The sequence below is a fragment of the Balaenoptera musculus genome, chromosome 19 (assembly GCF_009873245.2).
Source record: "Balaenoptera musculus isolate JJ_BM4_2016_0621 chromosome 19, mBalMus1.pri.v3, whole genome shotgun sequence".
In the NCBI taxonomy this organism is placed as follows: Eukaryota; Metazoa; Chordata; class Mammalia; order Artiodactyla; family Balaenopteridae; genus Balaenoptera; species Balaenoptera musculus.
The window spans coordinates 9555459-9578431 of record NC_045803.1 but is presented as its reverse complement, the minus strand read 5'-3'; the positions used below and the strand labels follow the sequence as shown (position 1 = coordinate 9578431).

The window sequence follows — 22973 nt, the reverse complement described above, 5'->3', positions numbered from 1 at the left end:
TCTTTACAGTACCTATAGCTGTCTCTATCAAGATTTGGTTAGTGTTTTGTGATGGCCCTGAAAGGATGGAATTTTTTTTTTTTCCTCCCATTGTTTAAGTAGCAGGGTCTTAAACTGGATTGTGTGGATTTTTTTTTTTCCCTGCATCCTCATGTTGGGCTCTCTTGGAGTTCTGGAATCAAGGCATTTCTCCAGCTAACATGGTGTTTTTCATCACGTCTCTAATTTTTGGTCTCAGAATGTTGACAAAACTCGTGGCCACGATAGAAGCAGTGTGATTGTCAAGGACCAGGCCTTTCCATACATTTCCTGGACTGGCTCTATCATTGCAGATGGATTTGGGTCCCTGTTGTCTACACTCCTGGATTTTAGACCAGTCAGTTTTAGGAGAAGCATTCAGGATGGAGTCTAAGAGACATTCCCCCATAGTATTGGCTTGGATTATGCCTCGGAGGTGTTCTGGCTCATTTGGAGATCCTCATTGACTGAAAAGTTCATTTAGCTTTTTCAAACTAAAGAGGTGCAACTCCGGAACCGACCAGCAGATGGACTAATTGATATAAATTGGGAAGACTTGGAGCGTAAGCTCCGGGTACTAGCCTAAATTGGCTGCTAAATACCACCCTGTTTTTATGGGGCTCAGGAAAATCTCTAACTATGGCGTGTAACTCCAAGCGTGACCAAGGTGTAAAGAGAACTTGTCTAAGTGCATGCTCTGATCGCTTGCCTTCAGCTGTAGGGCCAAAAATCTGAGTGACAACGGGGAGCTAGGGAGCTGAAGGGCAGGGGTCAAAGGAGGAGAGAGGTTCCCTCTGTTTACAACCTCAGGGCCAAGGTGAACCTTAAGAAGTCAGCTCAGGGACTTCCCTGGTGGTCCAGTGGTTAAGACTCCACGCTCCCAATGCAGGGGGCACAGGTTCGATCCCTGGTCAGGGAACTAGATCCTGCATGCCACAACTAAAGATCCGCATACCGCAACGAAGATCGCGCATAACGCAACTAACACCTGGTGCAGCCAAAATAAATAAATACATATTAAAAAAAAAAAAAGTCAGCTCAGAAGAGCTGCCCCACAGACACCCAGGCTCCCTCTAGGCTGCCCCACCCTCTTGGGCTCTCCCATTCCAGCCCTCCCCCCTCTGGGTCATCACTCACAGGGAACAGGTCTGTCTCCCCCACTGGATGGTGTACCCCCCTGAAGGCAGGACCTGGGCTGTCTCAGTCACCACCGTGTCCCCAGCATCATCCAGCACAGTGTGACAAATGGACGAACCAACGAACGAGCACATTCAGTGTGTAGACAAGTCATCGCATCAGTTTAAAAGAAAATACCAACTATTGTGTATCAGCTTTCTACCATGGACCAGACTTGTGCTAACCGCATTGTTATTAATAGTTGTGATTAGTAGCAATAACACCAAATAAAAAATTAAACCGTTAAGCCATGAGATTACTTGCTTTTCTACAAATCCTTCCCCCCTCGGATCATATCCCTTCCATCTCTCCTCCATTACTCTTCCCTCTCCTCTCTATGCTCCTCCACACTGTTCCCCCTTCTAGTCTTCCCTCCTGGCGGTGCTCCCTCTGTATATTTTTTACCCCAGTTAGTCCTCCTTCCAAAACTCCTCTCCCTTCAGTGCTCCTCCCCCATTCCTCCTCCATCCCATCTTCTTTCCAGGTGAACTCCATCTGGGTGAACAACAAACTAATGATAGGAGAGTGCGGTGTGGCCAAAGATCAAGGCCGTTGGGCCAGGGATGAGTCCGTTTTAATTGCTGGGGAATTAGCTTTGTAAATAACCCCGGCCCCTGGCCCCAGCCCCGCCATGCCCCTCCTCCGGGGCGTGGTCCAGTTTGGGGCTGGAAGCTGCTTCTCCTAGAACAGTTCATCGCTGGGAAGGCGTGGAGGGCCCCTCTCCGAAGACAGGAGGAGAGCACGAGGCAGCCAGGGCGGAAGCACGAGCCCTCAGAGGACACTGATGCGCTCGGCCAGCCCCTGCATCTCGTGGTCCCGGGGTGGGAGCTCCCACCGAGCTCCCCCGTCGGCTGGCAGCCCCGGCCCGGGCAGTGGGTGCTCTGCCACAAACTGCTCCCAACGCGCATCGTCACTCTCGTGCGTGATGTACCGTTCGCCCATCTTCCCCTCCAGCTCTCGGAGGTCCAGCCACGTCTGGTACTCCTGGGCGGAGGAGAACAGGGGTTAGTTTGGGTGCTGCACCAAGGGCAGGCAATAGCGGCCAGAGCTTCGCCCCCATATGATCTGCCCTGCCATTGAGAAGCCGGGTACGAGGGAAGGTGAAGGCACACCCTTCACAACCTACCCAGCCAATTAGCTCCACCCCCTTCTACAGCCCAGCCAATGGGAGGCTCAGCCACGTTCCAGGTCCATGAAAAATGTACCTACCTCCTTCACTACCTTAGCAGCTAATAAGAGATATGGCTCCACCCCTTCCTCTAACCCAGCCAATGGGTCAGCCCCTCCCACTTCGCTCTCAGCCCCGCCCCTGCATCACCTGTAACCAGGGGTGGCTGAGAGACTTGTCCACGCTGTAGCGCTTGCGCATCTTCACCTGCAGCAGGTTGTTGATGAGGTCGATGGCTGCACCGGAAGGAAAGAGACAGCTCAAGCCCTGCGGGGTGAGGGGCCGTCCCTCCTCCAACAGGCATCCCAGCCTACTCGCCTGCCATCCAGGCCTTCCTTCTGCACCGGCATGGAAGCCTCACCTGCACTAATCACTCCCCCACCCATTTCCTCATTAAATTACACATTTATCCCCACCCCTCATGAGGCACACACACTAGATCCTACATCTCTTCTCCAAGTCTCTACCTCAGTTTCCCCATTCCTATGTCACCTTCATAAGTTTTGTCATACACAAGTACATACAGGTACATCTGTACTATTCTTCACTTAGTATTTTTCTTTAAGCCAACTCATTTACCCAAGATTGCTGGGTTGTGGACAAAGCAAGTTGGAAAACATTGTGTATAGTATGCTGCCATCTGTGTAAAAAAGGGAAAAAAGGAATATATGTCCACATATCTGCTTGCATATATATATATATAAAGAGACTCATAATAGCCATTGCCTTTGGGAAGAATGGAAGATAAAGAGTAAGAGAGAATTTTCACTTTAGACCCTTTAGTATATATAAAAATTTGAACCATGTACATAACCTAGGTAAAAATAGATAGAATTTTGTTTTAAATCAATTCACTTTTTTCAACTTTTTAAGGTGAAAATCCACAAATATTATATATTTATATAATGTATAAATATATATATATATATATATATATATATATATAAATTATATAAAATGGAAACTTTACATCACCCTGGTCAGTGGAAACCCTAAGATCTCTTGCCATGTCCACAAAAATAAAATGAAAAGGAAACAACGTTATAAGATGGTAGTCACCGGTTTCCTACAGAAGGCCCAGAGTCGGAGGCCTGCTCTTCAGGAAAAGGAGGATTAGTGAGTGTCAGGCATTCAAGACAAGCCAGCACTCCTCCGAGGCTCCCTCCTTGATCATAAACCTTGGAAGACACCACTGTGTAAACCCCTCTGAGTACAGGCCTTGTCTATACAGGCTCCCTCTCACACACCCATCCACCCTCAAATTCACTCACATACGCCGATGACACACTTTTACCGGGGGACTTCCATGCAGGTCCCAAAAGACCACTCTGAGGACCTCCAGCATTACTCCAAGATTCAAGTCAATCCACATCCCCACTGCACAGTGCTTACCTCTCTTAGGCCACCAGCACCTGTTCCTGCACTGCATAACCCCTCTCTGCCTGCTGCATGAGGTCACACCCTTCCAGGGCCCTTCCCCCTCCTCTTCACAGACCACTCAACAACCGTCTCGATCCCTTCTCTCCAACTCATCCCAGCATTCCCAGAACCTTGGACAGTCAGTACCAGGCACAAAGTAGGCACTCAGCACATACTTGTTGAAGAAACTGTTATGGGTAAATGATTGCCTTTTTTTTTTTCTTTGGCCGTGCCCCGTGGCTTGCAGGATCTCAGTTCCCCGACCAGGGATTGAGCCTGGGCCACAGCAGTGAAAGCACGGAATCCTAACCTCTAGACCACCAGGGAACTCCCAAATGATTGTCTTCTTAACTAACCTCCCTCCCACACTTCCTCTGTCTTCCTGAGCTTCTGGCTTCACGACCTGCCCCTTGTTCTAACTTATTTAAGGCTTCTTGATGCACCCCAGTGTCTTAGCCCTGCCCTTGGCTCACCCTCATACTTGGCTTTGCCCCAAAGCCACGGCCTCAGGACTTAATTTTCCCAGGCCCATCTTGAAGTCGGCAGGAGTATCACAAGGCCCATCACACTACCAGGCCACAATGCCACAGCCCCTATATGCAGAGATCCCAAGATCTGCCTCCATCCTGGCCCCCAACCCCTGCTGCCCCATGCTTCTCTGACCTCCACCTGCTCCCAGGTTCCACGTGTGACTTTGGTCTCAGGGCTGGTCAGTCCTTCTCCAGGACAGCTTCAGAAACCCTCCATGGCCCTGCCCCTCCTCCAGCCATGCCCCTAAACCAGCTCCCTCCATCACTGGCTCCAACACCATGGCCCCAGGCCCATCTCCATCCCAGTCACAGACCCAATACCCAGCAAATTAGCCAAGCCCTTGTTCCTCAACCCTGCCTCATGGTCCCACCGCTTCTGCAGGACTAACCCTTTTGGGGTCATAACCCCAAAGACTCCAGGCCCCAGCCAATGCCTTGGGAGGATCTGTTCCTTCTCTTGGCCACCCCAGCCCTTTGGCTTTCTCAGGTCTAGTCCCTCTCCTGGTCCCAGCCTAGACAAGCCAAGTCTTAGCCCCCAAGGCGGCAAGTGTCTGTCTTAGCGCTGCTAGGGCACTTCCTTTCCAAATCACATGACCTAGTCTAGGCCTGAGTCTAGGGACCCTGGTTCCCTACACCCGCTTGAGTCCCTACCCCAAAGTCCCAGGTCCTGGTGCCTCCCTGTTTAAGAGACGGCCCTCCCCATGCCCTTGCCCCATCACTAGGCTCCTCCCTCATGACACCAGGCTCTTTTAGGGCCCAACCCTCTTGCGGCCCCGCCCATTCTTCCCACCATGCCCCCACCAGGGGGCGTCGCCCCTCGCCTCCGCCTGGGAGTCAAGTGCGTCCCACACCTCCTGCTGAGATGCAGCTCCAAGGGCAGGCTGGGTACATGAAGGCAGCGTTCTGAATCTGGTCTTTGATGTCCTCGTCCTCGTTGAAGGGAAACGTGCCACTGAGGCTGACGTACATGATCACGCCGACTGACCACATGTCCAGCGAGCGGTTGTAGCCCTGGTTGAGCAGCACCTCGGGCGCCAGGTAGGCCGGCGTGCCCACCACCGAGCGCCGGAACGACTTCTCGCCGATGATGCGCGCGAAGCCGAAGTCACACAGCTTCACCTGCGGAGGCGAAGGGTAGAGGGTCTGAGGGTGTGTGGAGGTGGCGCTTCCCGCCCCTCCGCAAGTGTACCCCACCACGGTATTCCAGACAAAATCGAACGCTGGTTCGAATCCAGGTTCCTCTGTTCACTGGCTGGGTGACGCTGGGCCAGTGACTTCCTCTCTCTGTGCCTCAGTTTCCTCATCTGTACGAGGAGGAGGAGGAGGAGGAGGAGGAGGAGGAGGAGGAGCGTACCAACGCCTACATCAAAGGGCTGTCGTGAGGATTACATGTGTTCATCCATCTAAAGCTCACAGGACAATAAATGCCCGGCATGCAGTGAGGGGTCCATAAAGGCTGCCTGCCACTATACCTCTGTCACATCGAGCAGGTCTCAACCTCCTCGTGCCTCTGTTTCCTCTTTTGCACAATGGAGATGCTAACGGTTCCTACTTAAAGGGTAGGGTGTATGAATTGAAATATATGGAAAGTGTTAGGAGCAGCGGCAGACACAGAGCGAGCCTCGAGCCTCGATGATCTCAGCGGAGGGACCTAACTTCTCCCAGCCCGGGTTTTGTCCTCTGGATTGGGAATGTTAACAGCAGCTACCGCTCAGGCTTCCCTGGGGATTTAATGGGACCGAACACGTAAATCGCTGACGATGGTATCCAGACGGTAAACAGGTGAGAACTTACCTTGCCCTTGTTGGGGGCAGTCTAGGGTCATGGACAGGCTTTAGAGCCAGCACGATCTGGGTTCAAGGTCCTGTCTGCTGCTTACCAGTGCATGGGCAGCTGCTACCTCTATTCACATACTGTCCCTCCCCTACTCAAAGCCCTTCTCTGGCTGACTATTGCCCTGAGCCTCTGCTGCCTTCAAAAACAGCCACACCCCAACCCCTGACCCAAATCTCAATGTGACAGCCATACCACCCTTTCCTAAGATCCTTTGCCCTTTTGACAGACCTTATAATCTTTTCCTTTTCTAAGATCCATCCTTTTCTACCTATCTTACAATGGAATATTATATGGCCACAAAAAGAAGTGAAGTACTGACACATGCTACAACATAAATGAACCTTGAAAACATTAACTAAGTGAAAGAAGGCAGTCACAAAGACCACATATTATTGTATATTCCATATATTTAATTCCATTTATATGCAATGCCCAGAACAGACAAATCCATGGAAAGCAGATTAGTGGTTGTGGGTTGGGGGGATGGTGGGATTGAAGGATGTTGGCTAAGAGGTATGAGGTTTCTTTTGTGGTGGTGAAAATATTCCAAAATTGATCATGCTGATGGTTGCACAATTCTGAATACATTAAAAGCCACTGAATTGTATACTTTAAATCGGTGAATTGTATAGCATATGCATTATATCTCAATAAAGCTGTTAAAAAAACAAAAGTACAGATCTTTCCACCACAGGGCCTTTGCACAGGCTGTTCCAGCTGCCTAGAACACCTGTCCCCCCAAAAAACTACTCTTTCTTCAGATAGGTTTTCTCTGACTCTCCACTGGGCTATACAGTTATGTGAGCTCATAGAACTGTGTCACGGAACTCATCACAGATATAATTACATTTTTGTGACAATTTGATCAACAGTTGCTCTTCCCTCTATGATCTTTCCTGTCCAATATGGTGGCCACTGGCCACATGTGGCTGCTGAGCACTTGAATGTGGCAAGTGCAACTGAGGAACTACTTTCTATTTAATTTTAATTAATTTATATTTAAAAAGGGATCCTAGGGACTTCCCTGGCAGTCCAGTGGTTAAGAATCTGCACTTCCACTGCAGGGGGCATGGGTCTGATCCCTGGCTGGGGAATTAAGATCTCACGTGCCGTGCGGTACGGCCAAAAATAAAAAATAAAATAAAAATAAAAAGGGATTCTAGATTTTGTTATTGGAAAGCTTTTAAATATGCTTGGAACAACTTGGGTGTGTCAATCTACTTTCCCAACAGTTAATTTTATGAAATCTAAGTACAAAACCGAGTATTTCTGATAGAAATTTAATATCTGAATTGAGATGTGCTGTAAGTGTAAAATACACACCGGATTTGGAAGACAGTATGAAAAGAAAGAATATTTCATTAATAATGTTTATGCTGGGACTTCCCCGGTGGTCCAGTGGCTAAGACTCGATGCACCCAGTGCAGAGGGCATAGGTTCGATCCCTGGTCAGGGAACTAGATCCCACACGCTGCAACTAAGAGTTCACATGCTACAACTAAAGATCCGCAGCCAAACAAACCAATAAATAAATAAATAAATATATATATATATTTTTTTAATTTTATTTATTTATTTATTTATTTATTTATGGCTGTGTTGGGTCTTCGTTTCTGTGTGAGGGCTTTCTCTAGTTGCAGCAAGTGGGGACCACTCTTCATCGCGGTGCGCGGGCCTCTCACTATCGTGGCCTCTCCCGTTGCGGAGCACAGGCTCCAGACGCGCAGGCTCAGCAATTGTGGCTCACGGGCTTAGTCGCTCCGCGGCATGCGGGATCTTCCCAGACCAGGGCTCGAACCCGTGTCCCCTGCATTGGCAGGCAGATTCTCAACCACTGCGCCACCAGGGAAGCCCCCAATATATTTTTTTAAATTAAAAAAAAACTCAAAAAAAAAAAAAAAACTCAATAATGTTTATGCTGATTACATGTTGAAATTGTCATATTTAAATATACTAGAATAATTATTAAAGTTAATTTCACCAGTTTCTTTTCACTGTTTAAAATGTGGCTACTAGAAAATGTAAAATTACACATATGGTTCACATTATATTTCTAGTGGATATTACTGCTCGAAGTTAGAGTTTCTCATTCACTGCACTATCGACATTAGGGAAAGATAATCCTTTGTTATGAGGTTGTCCTGTGCACGGTAGGGTGTTTAGATGCCAGTAGCAACTGCCCCCCCCCCAAACAGTTGTGACAACCAAAACTGTCTCCAACATTGTCAAATGTCCCCCGGGGGGCAAAATAACCCCCCCCCCCTGCTGTAAACCAGTGGGCATAGAGATGGGGATGTCTCTACTTACCACAGTTCCTAATGCCCCAGCATGGAGCCTGGCACAAAGTAGGCACACAGTAATTTTTAGTTGGTGACCAAAATGAACTTTTAAAATGAAATGAAATAATCACAAAACATAGATAATAAAGCAAAAGCTTCACAGGGATATGGAAGGGCTAAATGAGAACCTGTAACTAAAGGCCCTTAAACACAGTAGGCACACAATCAACTGTAGCTGTTATAATCATCACTCCTGCTTAATCTGGTTCTGCCCCAAGGGGGTTCTCATCGACCAGTCAGAGGCTCATCAAAACTGTTTTCCTGGGGAGGGGGAAGGGTAAGCTGTGACAAAGTGAGAGAGTGGCATGGACATATATACACTACCAAACGTAAAATAGATAGCTAGTGGGAAGCAGCCGCATAGCACAGGGAGATCAGCTCGGTGCTTTGTGACCACCTAGAGGGGTGGGATATGGAGGGTGGGAGGGAGGGAGATGCAAGAGGGAAGAGATATGGGAACATATGTATATGTATAATTGATTCACTTTGTTATAAAGCAGAAACTAACACACCATTGTAAAGCAATTATACTCCAATAAAGATGTTAAAAAAAAAAAGAACCTGTTTTGGGGAGCTCAGAATTTATAAGAATACAAATAATGGACGTAAGAATTTTAAAATATTTCTTATTTATCTGTCTAGATCTTCTTTGCTTAGCTGATTTTAAACTTGAGAAGCTAATTAGGCATTACTATATTTGGGTTTCAAAATAAATACATTTCTTGGGCCTTAAAAGACAAAAAAACCAAAAAAAACAAACAAAAAAAAACTGTTTTCCTAAGAGACACACAGAAGAAATTACCAGTGGCCCCCCTCTGATATCTGTTCTCTGCTTCTCCCCTTAATAAAAATCCTGAATTTTTAATGAGCCACATGGCCACCAAGAATGAAAACTACATTTCCCAGTTCCCTTTGCAGCCAGCCACGACCACGTGATAAAGTTCCAGTCAATGGGATGTGAGAAGTGCCCCATGCAACTTCAAAGTATTGCCTTAGGGAGGGTAAGGGGTGTATCCCCTTGTATTTCTTCTACCCTGTTTCTTTCCTCCCTTCCTCCACCCCCATTATCTTTTTACAACTGGGGGCACGGCAGCAGCACATCATGGACCATGAAGACCAGGCAACACCATAGAGAGGCCAGAACAAGACAGCAGGAGCTGTGGTCCCAACACCATGGAACTGCTTTTTCACCCTCAAAATGCTTATGCTGGACCCTACACGAGTGAGAAACAAGCCTCTATCTCATTTAGGCCATTATCTTGGGTCTCTGTGTCTGATTAATTATCTTGATTAATACAATCCCCACCCACCACCAGTATTGGATGGACTTCCCCAAATCAGGAGACATGTCTGACCTGAGGAAATGGGTCCGCTGACGCCAGCAACACATTTTCCGGTTTCAAGTCACAGTGGACGATATTCTTGAAGTGAAGGTGTCTCAAAGCCACCAGGATCTGAGGGGAGGCAATGGAGCCAGTAAGAAAGTTAGAAAGGTCCCTGCCCCAAGATTCTGCCCTCAGCAGCCAGCCCTCCAAACCCAATCCATGCCCCACTCTTTATCCCTAAAGATGCCCCCCAGGACTAGGGGAGGCACTGGAGCACCAACGAAGAATTTCAGAGCCCCAGAACCATTTCCGTTAGAGATAGGAGTTGGACATATAATTCTAGGAAGGCTGAACTGGAGCAGAGATTTGGGAAGCTCCTGAGACACTTTGGCATGTGGATCATGATGAAAAAGGGCTATGAATAAAGCAGTGGCTTTCAAGGAGGTACTATTGTGTGATTCCATTTTTAAAAAAATATTTTTCAGCCATTAAAAAAATGGAAACAATACAAACAATACCAATATGACATGTTATAAATTAAACGTAACACCTTTAAGAGGTGGGGGGATTGTAGAGCCAGCCTACTAAGGTAGCAAACCTGGCTCCACACTTACTAGCCTGTTGCCTAGGGCAAGTTTCTTAACCTCTCTGGGTCTCAGTTTTCTCACCTGTAAAATGGGGGTAATAGCAGTACCCATCCTCATGGGTTGCTGTGAGCTTTAAGTGAGTTGAGGCATATAGAGTGCTTAGGGCAGTGTCTGGCACAGAGCAAACACTCCATGTGAGCTATTATTATTGTTGCTGTTTTTAGTTATTATTCTTGTGGTGGTCTGTTAGCAGACATATTCCTGTGAGTGTTTCAAATAAAACTTTTCCTGCTGTATCTATTAATTCAAGAGTATTCTATGATGGCAAGGTGAGCTGACTTAAAAAAAAACAAAAACAAAAAACTGTTACCATTTGTTACCACTAATCTATGGGAGCCATGATTTTCCTTGATTCTAGGTAATCCAAACAAAATGCCAAATACACTGGAAGTACAGAGTGATATAAGCATGAAGTTGTAATCTATATCTTAGAACTGAAGTATTTGTACTTTTCTCATTGTTTTTGCTGGATGATTTTCGAGTACGGAAATGCTATTTGAAAGCTACTGCTGAGGTCCAAGCTCCTCATTCTACAGACAGGGAGACTGAGATCCAAAGATGTATATGGACATCCTCTTCTACAGATCTTCAGTTTTTTGATTTTTCCAACCCCTAGTAAATGTGGTGAACAAAAAGGGCAGATTGGAAGCTACACAGACCCAGGTTCAAACCTTGCCAGATTGCTACCTAGCGATGTGACCTTGTAGCTGTGTGACCCTGGGCAAGACCTAGGAACCTCCCGCCACCTCAGTTTCCTCATCTGTAAGATGTGGATTATAGTAATACCTACCTCAAAGGTGGTTGTGAAGCCTATAAGTTCATGAGGTATAGGGCTTAGCACAGGACTTGGGGTGGGGCAGGCAAGAGACAAAAAGCAGAAATCTGCAAAGGGAAAGAGAAAGAGAGAGAAGAGCACAGGCAAAAAGAGAGGAAGAGATGAAAGACCAGAAAGAGAAACTGTCTCAGTTGCTGAAGGCAGGCAGTTTCCTCTCCCCACCTGAAGTCTGGATGAGCCTGCCTCAGTGGGTTTCTATCCCCACCCTGCAAGCCAGCCTGACAAAGGCACACAGCTTGGGAGAGCAAGGGTGCTGGGGCTGGGGAAAGGAAGCCAGCACAGGGGACTTTGCAACCAACAGAGAACATGTCCCAGAATCAGGTGTGGAACCAGCCAGGTGGGAAGATCTTTCTAGGAAGGCTGTGAAACTCAGAAAACGAAAGTAAACACCACGAACAAAATAAAGAGGAAAAGAAATACTGGGATTAGAGATGGGTACAACACAAGCAGCAAAGATCCAGGGTCCTTCATATACAAAGAGCTCTTACAATTCAATAAGAATAATCCAATTTAAAAATGGGCAAAGAGTGCATAAAGCACAGGTCAATAAACATGTGAAAATATGCTCAACTTCACCCATAATTTTTAAACCAGCAAATGAAGCCACATGAAGTATTATTTTTCCACCTTTAAAACTGGTGATTGGGCTTCCCTGGTGGCACAGTGGTTATGAGTCTGCCTGCCAATGCAGGGGACATGGATTCAAGCCCTGGTCCAGGAAGATCCCACATGCCGCAGAGCAACTAAGCCAGTGCACCACAACTACTGGGCCTGCACTCTAGAGCCCACTCGCCACAAATACTGAGCTCACGTGCCACAACAACTGATGCCTGCGTACCTAGAGCCCGTGCTCAGCAACAAGAGAAGCCACTGCAATGATAAGCCCACGTACCGCCAGGAAGAGTAGCCCCCACTCGCCACAACTAGAGAAAGCCCACCCGCGGCAATGAAGACCCAATGCAGCCAAAAACAAATAAATAAAATTAAAAAAAAAAAAAAAGACTGGTGATTATATTGGGAATTCCCTGGCTGTCTAGTGGTTAGGACTCGGTGTTTTTACTGCTGTGGCCTGGGTTCAATCCCTGGTTGGGGAACTAAGATCCTGCAAGCCATGCAGCATGGCAAACAAACAAACAAACAAACAAACAAAAAACCTGGTGATTATATTATCCAGAGTTAGTAAGGAGTGAGAAAATAGACAACCCTCAACTTTGTTGGTGAGAACAAAGATTGAAGGAGGGTTTAGAGTACTTCCCTGGTGGTAAGAATCTGCCTGCCAATTGCAGGGGACATGGGTTCAATCCCTGGTCCAGGAAGATCCTATATGCCACGGTGCAACTAAGCCCATGCACCACAACTACTGAAGCCCGTGCGCCTAGAGCCAGAGCTCCCGCAGCAAGAGAAGCCACCGCAATGAGAAGCCTGAGCGCAGCAATGAAGACCCAACGCAGCCAAAAATAAATAGATTTATTAAAAAAAAAAAAAAGAAAGAGGTTTAGAGAATAACCGGGCAACATCTTTTTTAAACATTTAAAGCACATTTCCCTGGGCTTGGGAGTCTACTCTTCGAAACGTATTCTATTGAAATTCTGCCACCAGAACCTGTCGATGTTTGTAGACAAATGTTCACAGGATGTTGTTTGCAGTAGTGGAATAGTGAAAACCAACTACATGCTCAGTAACTGGGGAATTTGGTAATATCCGTCATGGGACGCAATTAAGAAAAAGAGGCAGTTCTGCTAACTACACACTGAAATAGAACAGTCTTCCAGAAGCACTGTTAAAGTGAAGAAAGTAAGAAGCAGAACAACGTAGCGTTATATATGTGAAATCAATTAAAATGCATGCACTTGTGCACGTGCGCACACACACAAATAACACAGATTAGTTTGACTTTACTCAGGAAAAGCACAGCTCCTAGGTTTAAATCCCACCAGCTGTGTGACCCTGGGCAAGTTACTTATAAAGTCTCTGAGCCTCAGTAAAATGGGAGTAATAATAACCACTACCACATAGGTTGCTATGAAGATTAAATGAACTAAAACAGTGCCTGGCACAGAGTAAGTGCTCAATAAAGTTTAGTGACCACATTATTTATCACCCTCATTATCAGCATCCCCCGTCCCAGCCCTGCCCACTCTGGGTGATTACTCTCCAGGGCTGGGGCTATTTTGGTCACCGCTGTGTCCTCACACCGCCCAGTATGGCCAGGCACAGGGGTTCAGGCAGTGTTTGTTGAACCATTTAATAAATGAATGAATGAATGAGCTCCTCAGAGAAAGGCCTCTCTCCCCTGCCTTTTTTCTTCATGAATAAAGTCAGGCCCAGTGAACCTGACTCATTATATAAAGTAATAAAAAATATAAAATAATAATCATTTATTACTTTTCTATAATAATAGTTATTATTATTACCACTCTATTATTTTCTACTTATTATCCTATTATGTTTCTATTGTTATTACTCTATTATTATTATTCTATTAACTGTTCTATTATAATCTATTATAATTTTAAAATGATCACTCTAATACTTTTTCTATGATTGTTATTATTACTCTATTATTACATTTTCTATTACTCGCTGTTATGACTCCCACCCAAGGTCTGCCTGCCCTTTGGGGGCACAGGGCACATGTGCGTCTTGCAGGGCAGGTGGGGAGCCGGGGCGGGGAGGCTGGCGTTGGGCGGGGCAGTGGGCGGGGCAGGCGCACCTGGGTGATGAGGAACTTGGTGAGGCGCTCAGGCAGCCGGCCCTTCTCGCTGGAAAGGATCATCTCCAGCATGTCCCCGTGCAGCTTCTCCATCACCACAAATACCTTCTCCGGGGTCTCGAACATACACTCCAGGTTGACAATCCCCGGGTGCCGCAGACTCTGGGGTGGGTGGGGTGGGGGGCGGGGCGGGGGTCAGAACCCAGGTCACCCGCAAACTTGGGACCCCAGAGGGCAAGCCATAGGAGCAGGCAGACGACAAACAAGACAGATATCCCCGGAGGGTCGGCTGTTCCTTCCCTGGGGGTGCCACTGGGGGAGGGGAAAGGGCTTCCACAGCCCCAGACAGAACCACCCCTCCAGCGCCACCAAGTGTCCAGAAGGATCTTTACATCATGAAAGTCTGGTGAAGGTCCAGTGTTGCGGGAACAAGATAAGGGGAGCGTGGAGAAATGGGAAGGAGCTTTGTACATCTGTATCTTCTAAATCCCTGCCCTCCTTCCCTTCCCCAGCCCTTGCCTAGCTGAACCCATCTCTCCCACCAGGTCCCCACCCAGCCTCCTCCCGGGGTCCAGGTTCCAGCCCCACACCCTTTCCCCCTACCCTCCAATAGCAGCCAGAGGGATCTTTCGAAGTGCACATCTGCCCTGTCCCTTCCTTGCTCAAAATCCTTCCATGGCTTCCCCCAGCACCCTCGGGGAGAAAGCCCATAGGGTGTGACCCCCAGCCTCCCCACTAACCTCACCACCCACCACCTTTCTTCACATAAACCATCTAGTAACCTTGAACTCCTTCAGTTCCTAGAAGACTTCGTGTTCCCTCTCCCTCTGGACCTTTGCACGGGTTGGTCCCTCTGCTCAGAATACCTTCTCTACCCCTTCAGTCTCAACATGCATGGTGCCTCCTCTAGGGAAGCCTTCCCCTGACTATCCCCAGACTGGAGGAAGTGGGAAGGGGGCAAAGGAGGAAGTGGGAAGGGGACAAAGGAGGAAGTGGGAAGGGGAAGGGCCCTTCCTGGGTGGGGAGGGGGGCAGAGCTGGACCACAGATCTCAGGGGTCACCTGCAGAATGGCCACTTCGTTCGGATTGGCTCTCCTGCTTGGTGGGGAAACGCAGTTTGTCGATGACCTTTACTGGCCACGTCCCGGCCTGTCTTCCGGTGCTTTCCTGGGCAGGGGGTAGGGGAGATGGGGGATGAGGGGAGCAGGACCTTCCAGTCCTGGCAAGAGGAAGCCCCCACCAGAGAGACACAGCCGGAGTTGGGCAGAGGTGGATGAAAGGCCATCATGGGGGCTCTGAGGGGTCCCCGGGAGAGATGCCGAGGGGTGGGGGGCCCTGGGAAATAAAGGTGGAAAGTAAAGGACAGAGCTCCGAGGAGGGGAATCTATAACATGGGAAACTAGATTTATAACCAATCAGAATCTAGCATCTAGCTCTGTGGCCAATCAGCGTAGAATTTACCTTCCCTATTAATAAAGGAGAAAGTCATTGGCCTTTCCCAGTGAGAAGAAAGGTGAGCCTGCAACCATCTGCCCCCAGGATCTAGCTTTCTAATCAACTAGAAAAAGTGGTGAGCATGCAGGCAATCAAAGGGAAGGTCTGAGCTCAAGACCCCTTTCTGGGTCAGCTCTTGAAGCATCCTTACCGCCATAGACCACTCCAAACTGGCCGGAGCCCAGCACCTCATCCGGGAAGATCTGGTAGACAGTGGCAATGTCCTGCAGGGTGGGGACAAGGAGGGTCAGGGTGCAAATGGGGATGGGGAGGTCAGGAGACAAGGAGGGTGGGAGAACTGGGGAGGCTGTTTGGGAGGGGGAGGGGGAAACACATCCTTGGGGCTGTGGGATGTGGGCAGGGTCTCACCCACATTCTCTTGGATCTGGCTGTTAGACACAGAGATGCTCAGAGAGCTTTTGTCCTGGGAGAGGGGGAGGCGGAGGTGAGGGGACCCCAGGCTCAAGATCACGTTCACCCATAACTCCACCCTCTGGAGCAGTAGTCAGGCTACTGACTGACTTGTCCACTAAGAAACCTCAGTTTCCTCCTCTGGAAGAATGGAAACAATTAAAAAGACCTCTCTCCTAGGGCCAGTGAGAGGAGGAAATGAGACAGGAGCTCAAAAAGCGATGCCATGAATGAGTTCATGGAGCTTTCACTCTGTGATCTCAGCACCAAGTGATGATCCCATTTTACAGAGGAGGAAACTGAGGCTCAGTGGGAAACTCCAAACTGACTCCGGCATCTCCCCTGCATTTGCCCCACTACTAATCCAACCAGGTCAGACATTTCCAAAGTCTTGATCCTTCTGCCATTGAACATCTGTCCCTCCCTGAGGAACATCCGGCCCTCGCCCCTCAGCCTCCTCCCTGGTCTCCCTGCCCGTTCCGCCCCTCTCCTATTTGCCACTCCATAAAGAAGCCAGAGGGATCTTGCTGAGCACAAACCTGACTCATCCTTCCCTGCTCAAAACCCTGCCATGGCCCCCCAGTGCCCTGAGGAGGAAGGCCAAGGCCTTAAATGGCCTAAACAAGCAGAGGTTTGGTCCCTCTGCCTCTTTGACTTCATCCCCTCCCTTCCTGTTGTGTGTATTCCCGACATGCTGGGCCTCCGATACAGCAAGTTCTCTCCTATCTCTGGGGCCTTTGCATTTGCTGTTTCCTCTGCCAGGAATGCTCTTTCCCTCATTGTGGACTTAGTTAAATTCTCCTCATCTCTCAGTCTCAGCTCAATGTTACTCCTGGGGCCATGGCAGGTTCCTTTAGCACATGTTCTACGTCCCACTTGTCTTTCATCCAGGATGATCTGATGAATGTCTGTTACTCTTTACTTCGCCCCGGACTATGAGCTCCCTACGCGGGAACCTGGGACTCCCTGATCATCCTTTTGCCTCTGCGTGAAAGGATCTCCCACTTCCTTTCCCTCATTTCACCCCTCTTCAACTTCCAGGTCTTAGCTCAGATGTTGCCTCCTTCAGGAAGCCCTCCGGGACACCCAGGCTGGGTTAGTCACCCCCTCTGAGCTGCCACAAGCCCTCTGGCTCCCCCTATCCCAGCCCTGCCCACTCTGAGTCATCACTGTCTGGGAACAGGTCTGTCTTCCTTACTGGACTATGAGCTCCAGGAAGGCAGGTCCTGGGCTGTCTTGGTCATAGCGGTGGCCCCCAGCATTATCCAGCACAGGCCAGGCACAAAGGAGCATGAATTAAAAAGTCTGAACTCACAGTTTTGGAGGAGTTGGCACCCCTGGGAAAAGACTCAGAAAGGGAAAGTAACATGCCCAAGACTGTACGTTAGGTCCAGGCCTTAATGATTTAGACCCAGGCCTGCTGAGTCCAGAAGCCACATTCTCCACTCTGACATTCCCTGGTTCTTCCCTTCTCCAGGATCCCACCCAAGCCCTCCAAGACCCATCCTCCCAGGGACCCGGGGCGGGGGACTTACTGTGGGGCGCATGGCCTGGGGCACTGGGTGCATCCTGGAGGATGACAGGCATCAGGGCCTGGCGGATGGCTGTTTCCCAGCCCCGGGCAGTCTCGGCCCCCTGTCCGCTGGGCCCCCCTGGGGCCCCGCCAGGGGTCTCGCCCACAAAGTAGGTGGTGTTGGCAGTGACAATCTCGAAGCAGTGTGGGTTGGTGCCTGGTGGCACAAGGCTGAAGTTCTGGGCAGGCTCCACGGCGAGGATTTCAGACAGTGGAATTTCCTGGCCGGACACAGAACCAGCATCCGTTAGGGCTCCAGGCTGACCCTGGGGCTCTCCACTTACTCAGATGAGCACACAGAACCCAGTGTCATTGCAGAAGGGGCTGGTTTGCATGGAGTGGTCAGGAAAGGCCTCCTGGTGGAAGTTACATTGAAGCAGAGATCGGAAAGGTAAGAAGAGGCCAGCTGGTGGCGAAATGGGGTGGGGGGGGGGTGGAGCATGTGCAAAGGCCCTGAGGTAGAAAAGGCTTGTGTTCAAGGAACATGCCATATCCCCATTACATGGATGGTGCCTGGCACACAGTAGGCATGCCATGTTTGATGAATTACTAAAGGATAAAAATTAAATAAATAAATAAATAAATAAATAAATAAATAAATGAAATCAGGCTAGGGCCAGGCCTGCAGGGCCTCATGGGCCACAGGGAGGAGCCTGAGCTTTGTCTCCAGGGCCTTGGGGAGCCACAGAAGGGTTTAGGGCAAGGCGGGGAGCAGTTCTCTCTGGCTGTGTGTGGAGGGTGGATGGGAGAGGATGGGACTGACATAGGAGACCAGGAAGGAGGCAGAGGGGGCCCTGGGAGGAGAGAGGGTGCCGGGTCTATGGGGAGGAAAAAGTGTGCTTAGAAAAATGTTGAAAGACAAAGGAAGGGAGGAAGAAAACAAGGAAAGAGTGAGAAGGAGAGACAGACTTATGTAGCCAATAAAACCAGGAGACAGAGACGTTGTGGTGGGGATGGTATTTTAGATAGCGTGGCTTGAGGAAGACGGGAAGGATGAGAAGGAAGCAGCCATGGGAAGGGTAAGGAAGATGCTCCAGAGCAGGTAAACAGATGAGTGTCTGGGTTTTATTCCAAGGGCAGTGGAGCCATTGGAAGGTTGTGATGGTTTTAATGGACTCCTCTGGCTGCTGCGTGGGAAAAGACTGAGGACAAGGGCAGAAGAAGGACCGCGGAGGAGACTGGCTGGATGCAGCGCTGGCATGGGAGGCGGTGATGAATGAATACAAAGAAAGAATTCAATAAATAATTATAAAGTTATAATGATAACACACTTATAGTTACTGGGAGTTTAACGGAGCTTAACATACGCCTGGCCCTAAACTAATTGCTCCACGTAGGTTATCTCTTTGAATTCTGGCATCAGCCCTGAGGCGAGGACTATTCTTTGAGGCCTTTTACAGGTGAGACACGTGGGGTGCAGAGAGGTGAGGTAACTTGCCAGGATCCCCTAGCTGGAAAGTGATGGAGCTGAGATCAAACACGGGGAAGGGCGTCCAGGTGGGCGACACTTGCTGATGGGATGGAAGCGGGCAAGCAGGGGGTGGGCAGAGAGTGTGATTCGCAGGTGTTTGCCTGAAGCAACTGGGGAGAGGAGGGAAGACAGCGGACAAAGAGGAGAGGTCTGGGGGATCTGGGAGCCAGAAGGCCCACCTTGTAGTATCTGTTGGTCGTGTTGTTCTGGAAGAGCGTGATGCACTTGCAATCCAGGCGCCAATAGTGTCGCTTCCTCTGTTGGGAGAGGTGCTTGAGAGACTGAGGTTGTCTGCCCCCCATGCTGCTAGGGCTCTGACTCTAATCCCAGCCAACCCCCGCCCCGCCCCTGACCTTGCCTTAGTCCCGCCCCTCCCCTAAATCCTGTCCCTCCCCCTTCATCCCTATAGCCACCCCTCTAATTCTACCTCAGCCTTCAGCATGACCCCGCCCACTCCAAACCCCAACCAGCGCCGCCCCCTCAAACCCCGCCCTCCCCAACTCTAGCCCCACCCACCTGACCCCCGCCCCACCCACTCACCAGCGTGTCCTTGTTGCTGTAATGAACCACCCAACCCTCACGAAGCGTCGTGCTGGATTTCCGTGTTGTGTGTCGCACTGACTGCACCACCCTCATTAGGGGGATGTACCCCAGGGAGCTGAGGGTGGGGGAGAGGAAAGGGTGAGAGGTTACAAGCAGAAAATAGCCGTAGTGCCTGGGGCCGCGGCGGGTGGTGGTAGGGGCCGGTGCGGGCGGGGTGGGGGGGGACGGGGCGGGTGCATCTCTGGGCAGCCAGGAGGTTTTTTGGCCACACTTTTTTCCTTTGTGGTTTCCAGATTTCCCATAATGAGGAAGGGGACTCTTGAGAGGCCCACATTAAGAGGCTGCGTTCCGAAGCCAGGCTGCCTGGCAAATTACCTTAACCACTTCGTGCCTCAGTTTCTCCACCCAAAGGGGTTGCTGTGAGAAGTGAAGCCTTTCTCAGGAGCTTAGCACAGTACTTGGCACACAGTGGGCCTCCAATAAGTGCTAATTAGTACTGAGCCCATTGATTGTGGAGCCAGCTGTGTGGCATTGGGCAAGTGACTCAACCTCTCTTGTGCCTCATTTCTCTCATCTGTGCACGTGCTATTAGGACAGTGAGGAAATGAAGGCTGAGAGAAATTAAGTGACTTGCCCAACTTCAGAACCAACAACCTCTTGATCCCTGCGCTAGACCTGGACTTGAGAGGCCTTGGCCACTTCTCTTTGCCTCTCTGAGACTCGGTTTCCTCATCTGTGAAATAGGCTGCCTCTCCCAACAGCCCTCCCCTCCCAAGTCCTTCAAGGTCCAACTCTGATAGCCTATTACTAAACACTCCCAGGAAAGACCTGGGAGAAAGGGATTCTGAGGTTCCAGGTGGCTAGGGCCGGGTGGCACTAGTAAGAAACTCTCGGTGACCACTGTGACCTGAATACCCGTCCCCCCCCTGGCCTCACTTCCCATCCTCTTCCCATCACTCTCCCTGCTTCAGCCATCCCAGGTTCCTTGCTACTCCTGCAACATTCTTGGTTCTACCTCAGGGCCTTTGCACTTGCTGTTCCCTCTGCTTGGTAGCCTCTTCCCCCAGATATCTTCCACACCACTCCTTCCCTCCCCTCCCTCAGATCTCTTTAAAGCTACAATATTTCCTCACAGAGGGCTCCTTTAACGACCCTAAGTAAGATAGCCTGTCCCCATTTTCTATCCCCTCTCATTTCCTTTCTAATTTTATTTTTGATAGCAGTTATCAGTATCTTATAATAACCTAAAATGGAAAAGAATCTGAAAAAGAATACATATATTCTTCCCTCTCTCTCTCTCTCTCTCTATATATATATATATACTGAATCACTTTGCTGTACACTTGAAACTAACACAACACTGTAAATCAACCATACTTCAATTAAAAAATTTTTTTCTAAAACATATGAAAAAAAGTGAAAAGGTTCAAAGGATGAGATTAAAAATAGAGAAATGGAAATGCAAATATTTTCTTCTCATACCTCCAAATGGATCATCTCTCACCCTTCCCACTTTAGAGATTCAAGATTCAAATACTAGGGAGAACTCCTTTTCCATTTTCTGAGCACTTATAACCTGGCAAGCACTTTCCCTGCATGATCAAATAGAATTTGCACACTCTGTAAGGCATGTCCTCAGTCTCCAGGAGGAAACCGAGGCAGGCAGAGAAAGGACCAGCAGTTTAAGTGATGGAGCTGGGATCCATCTCTCAGCCTCCAGTGCCCTGTGCTTTTAGCCCTGCTGCTTTCCTGCCACCTCGATAAACAGTCATCCATGGAGGAAGCCAGGCCTTGTCCTAGGCACTTGGGAGGAGGATAAATATCCTTGCCCTCGAGCACTTGAACTCACATTCTAGTGAAGCTGAAGATTAATTCCATTTCTAATTTAAAATGTGTAATTAAGTAAAAGTTATTATTTTTCAGAGCTTCCATGCCAGAAGAAAGCCACTCCCTGTCAGTTCGTTGGGAATATTTTCCTTTCCCCATTTTACAGACAGGAAGACTGAGACACCAAAAGGAGAAGGAACTTGTTTAAGGCCATACAAATCAATCCAAGGCCAAAATGGTTGAAAGAAAATGGATATTTTCCCTTCCTTTTTAAGATTTAGGGCTCTGGGATAAGAGTTAAACTAACACTTACTGTATACCAGGTACTGTTTTACATACTTTATTTACATTAATTCATTTCATTCTCGCAACAACCCTATACACTAGGTACTACTTTATCCCCATTTTACTGATGAGAAAACTGAGGCCCAGAGAGGTTAATCTCTTGCCTAAGGCCATACAGCAGTCTGGTTCCAGAGTCCATATTCTCACTCTTTGTACTGTCACTTTGCCATATGGACTGTTTCTGGAAGGACCCACCAGAACCTAATCCCACTGTCATCCTCTGGGGAGAGGGGCTGGGCAGCTGAGAGGCAGGGAAGTGGGAGGGGTTGACTATATACGTTTTGAGTGACTGTATTACCAGTTCCAATAAAAGAAAAACAATATAAGTTAAAATAGGATTCCATTAAAACTTGTTAAAAATGTAAATCAGGAAAAAAGGTTAGGTTAAAAAAAATAAAGTTTGGATGCTTGAAAAAGTTTGCCTCAGGAACCTGGGAAATTTATAAAAACGGGGTGATGTCAACCCATTGTAGGGACGGAGAAGGGCCTTCGCTGGAGAGGGCCCTGGGTACCTCTGGGCCTTGCCTCCCTCGCCTTCCTCCTCCTCGCTGGCATGGAGAGCATTTTCTGAGTGGGAGCCCGGGACGAAACCCGAGTCATCTGACTCATCCATGAGGGAGCTCTTGTCAGCCTCGCTGAAATCAGTGGCCTCCTCCATCGGCACATCTGGGAGGACAGGGGCATCAGAGGGGCCTCCGGAACCCAGTCCTGCTGCCCTTTCCCGCTCAGCCCCCAGCCTCTTACCTCCGTTGATGAGTGCCTCCCCCAAACAGTCATTAGGGACTCGGGTGGCGCAGCGTTTGTGACAGTTGAACTTGCAATCTGGTAGGAGGACAGGGAACATGGAGACGGGTGGGAGGGGGAAGAGAGGTCACCTCTAAGGGTTGACCCTTGACCCCTAGCCCCCAGTCTCAAAAGAATTTGCTATTGCTTTTTGGGGCAGGAAAGCTAAATGACTCTTCCCTGGTCATCCCTCCTTTAAGCCACAGTCCCCAAATATGGAGAGGCTTGATTAAATAGAGGAGGGCCAGATGAAGTGTCTGTGGCTTGATAGCCCTAGTACTGTAAGGGTCTAAAATTCTAACAGTGTAAATATCCATCACCCTAGCTTTCTACAATTATAGAATGTAATCGCATGTAACATTCTATGATTCTAGACTTCAGGCTTTTGAGGGCGGGGTTTCTCAACCTTTGGCACTATGAACATTTTGGGCTGGAAAATTCCTTGTTGTGGCGGACTCTTCTGAACATCATAGGATTTTTAGCAGCATCCCTGACCTCTACCCACCTGATGCCAGTAGCA

The 22973-nt window shown here is 48.8% G+C and overlaps 1 protein-coding gene across 1 annotated transcript in view; it reads right to left on the bottom strand.

The window, feature by feature from the left end:
• Window positions 1-1350: 1350 nt before the first annotated feature.
• The window catches only part of PRKD2 (protein kinase D2), a 33316-nt gene continuing 11693 nt past the window's right edge, over window positions 1351-22973 (bottom strand). The window contains 16 exon segments of the mRNA XM_036832148.1: window positions 1351-2178; window positions 2513-2598; window positions 5163-5430; window positions 9842-9940; window positions 14007-14168; window positions 15068-15092; window positions 15094-15140; window positions 15142-15173; window positions 15652-15724; window positions 15874-15916; window positions 16247-16253; window positions 17447-17705; window positions 19135-19212; window positions 19496-19613; window positions 22183-22336; window positions 22415-22492. Of these exon segments, the coding sequence (XP_036688043.1) occupies window positions 1966-2178; window positions 2513-2598; window positions 5163-5430; window positions 9842-9940; window positions 14007-14168; window positions 15068-15092; window positions 15094-15140; window positions 15142-15173; window positions 15652-15724; window positions 15874-15916; window positions 16247-16253; window positions 17447-17705; window positions 19135-19212; window positions 19496-19613; window positions 22183-22336; window positions 22415-22492 (1742 nt within the window). The 3' untranslated portion in view covers window positions 1351-1965.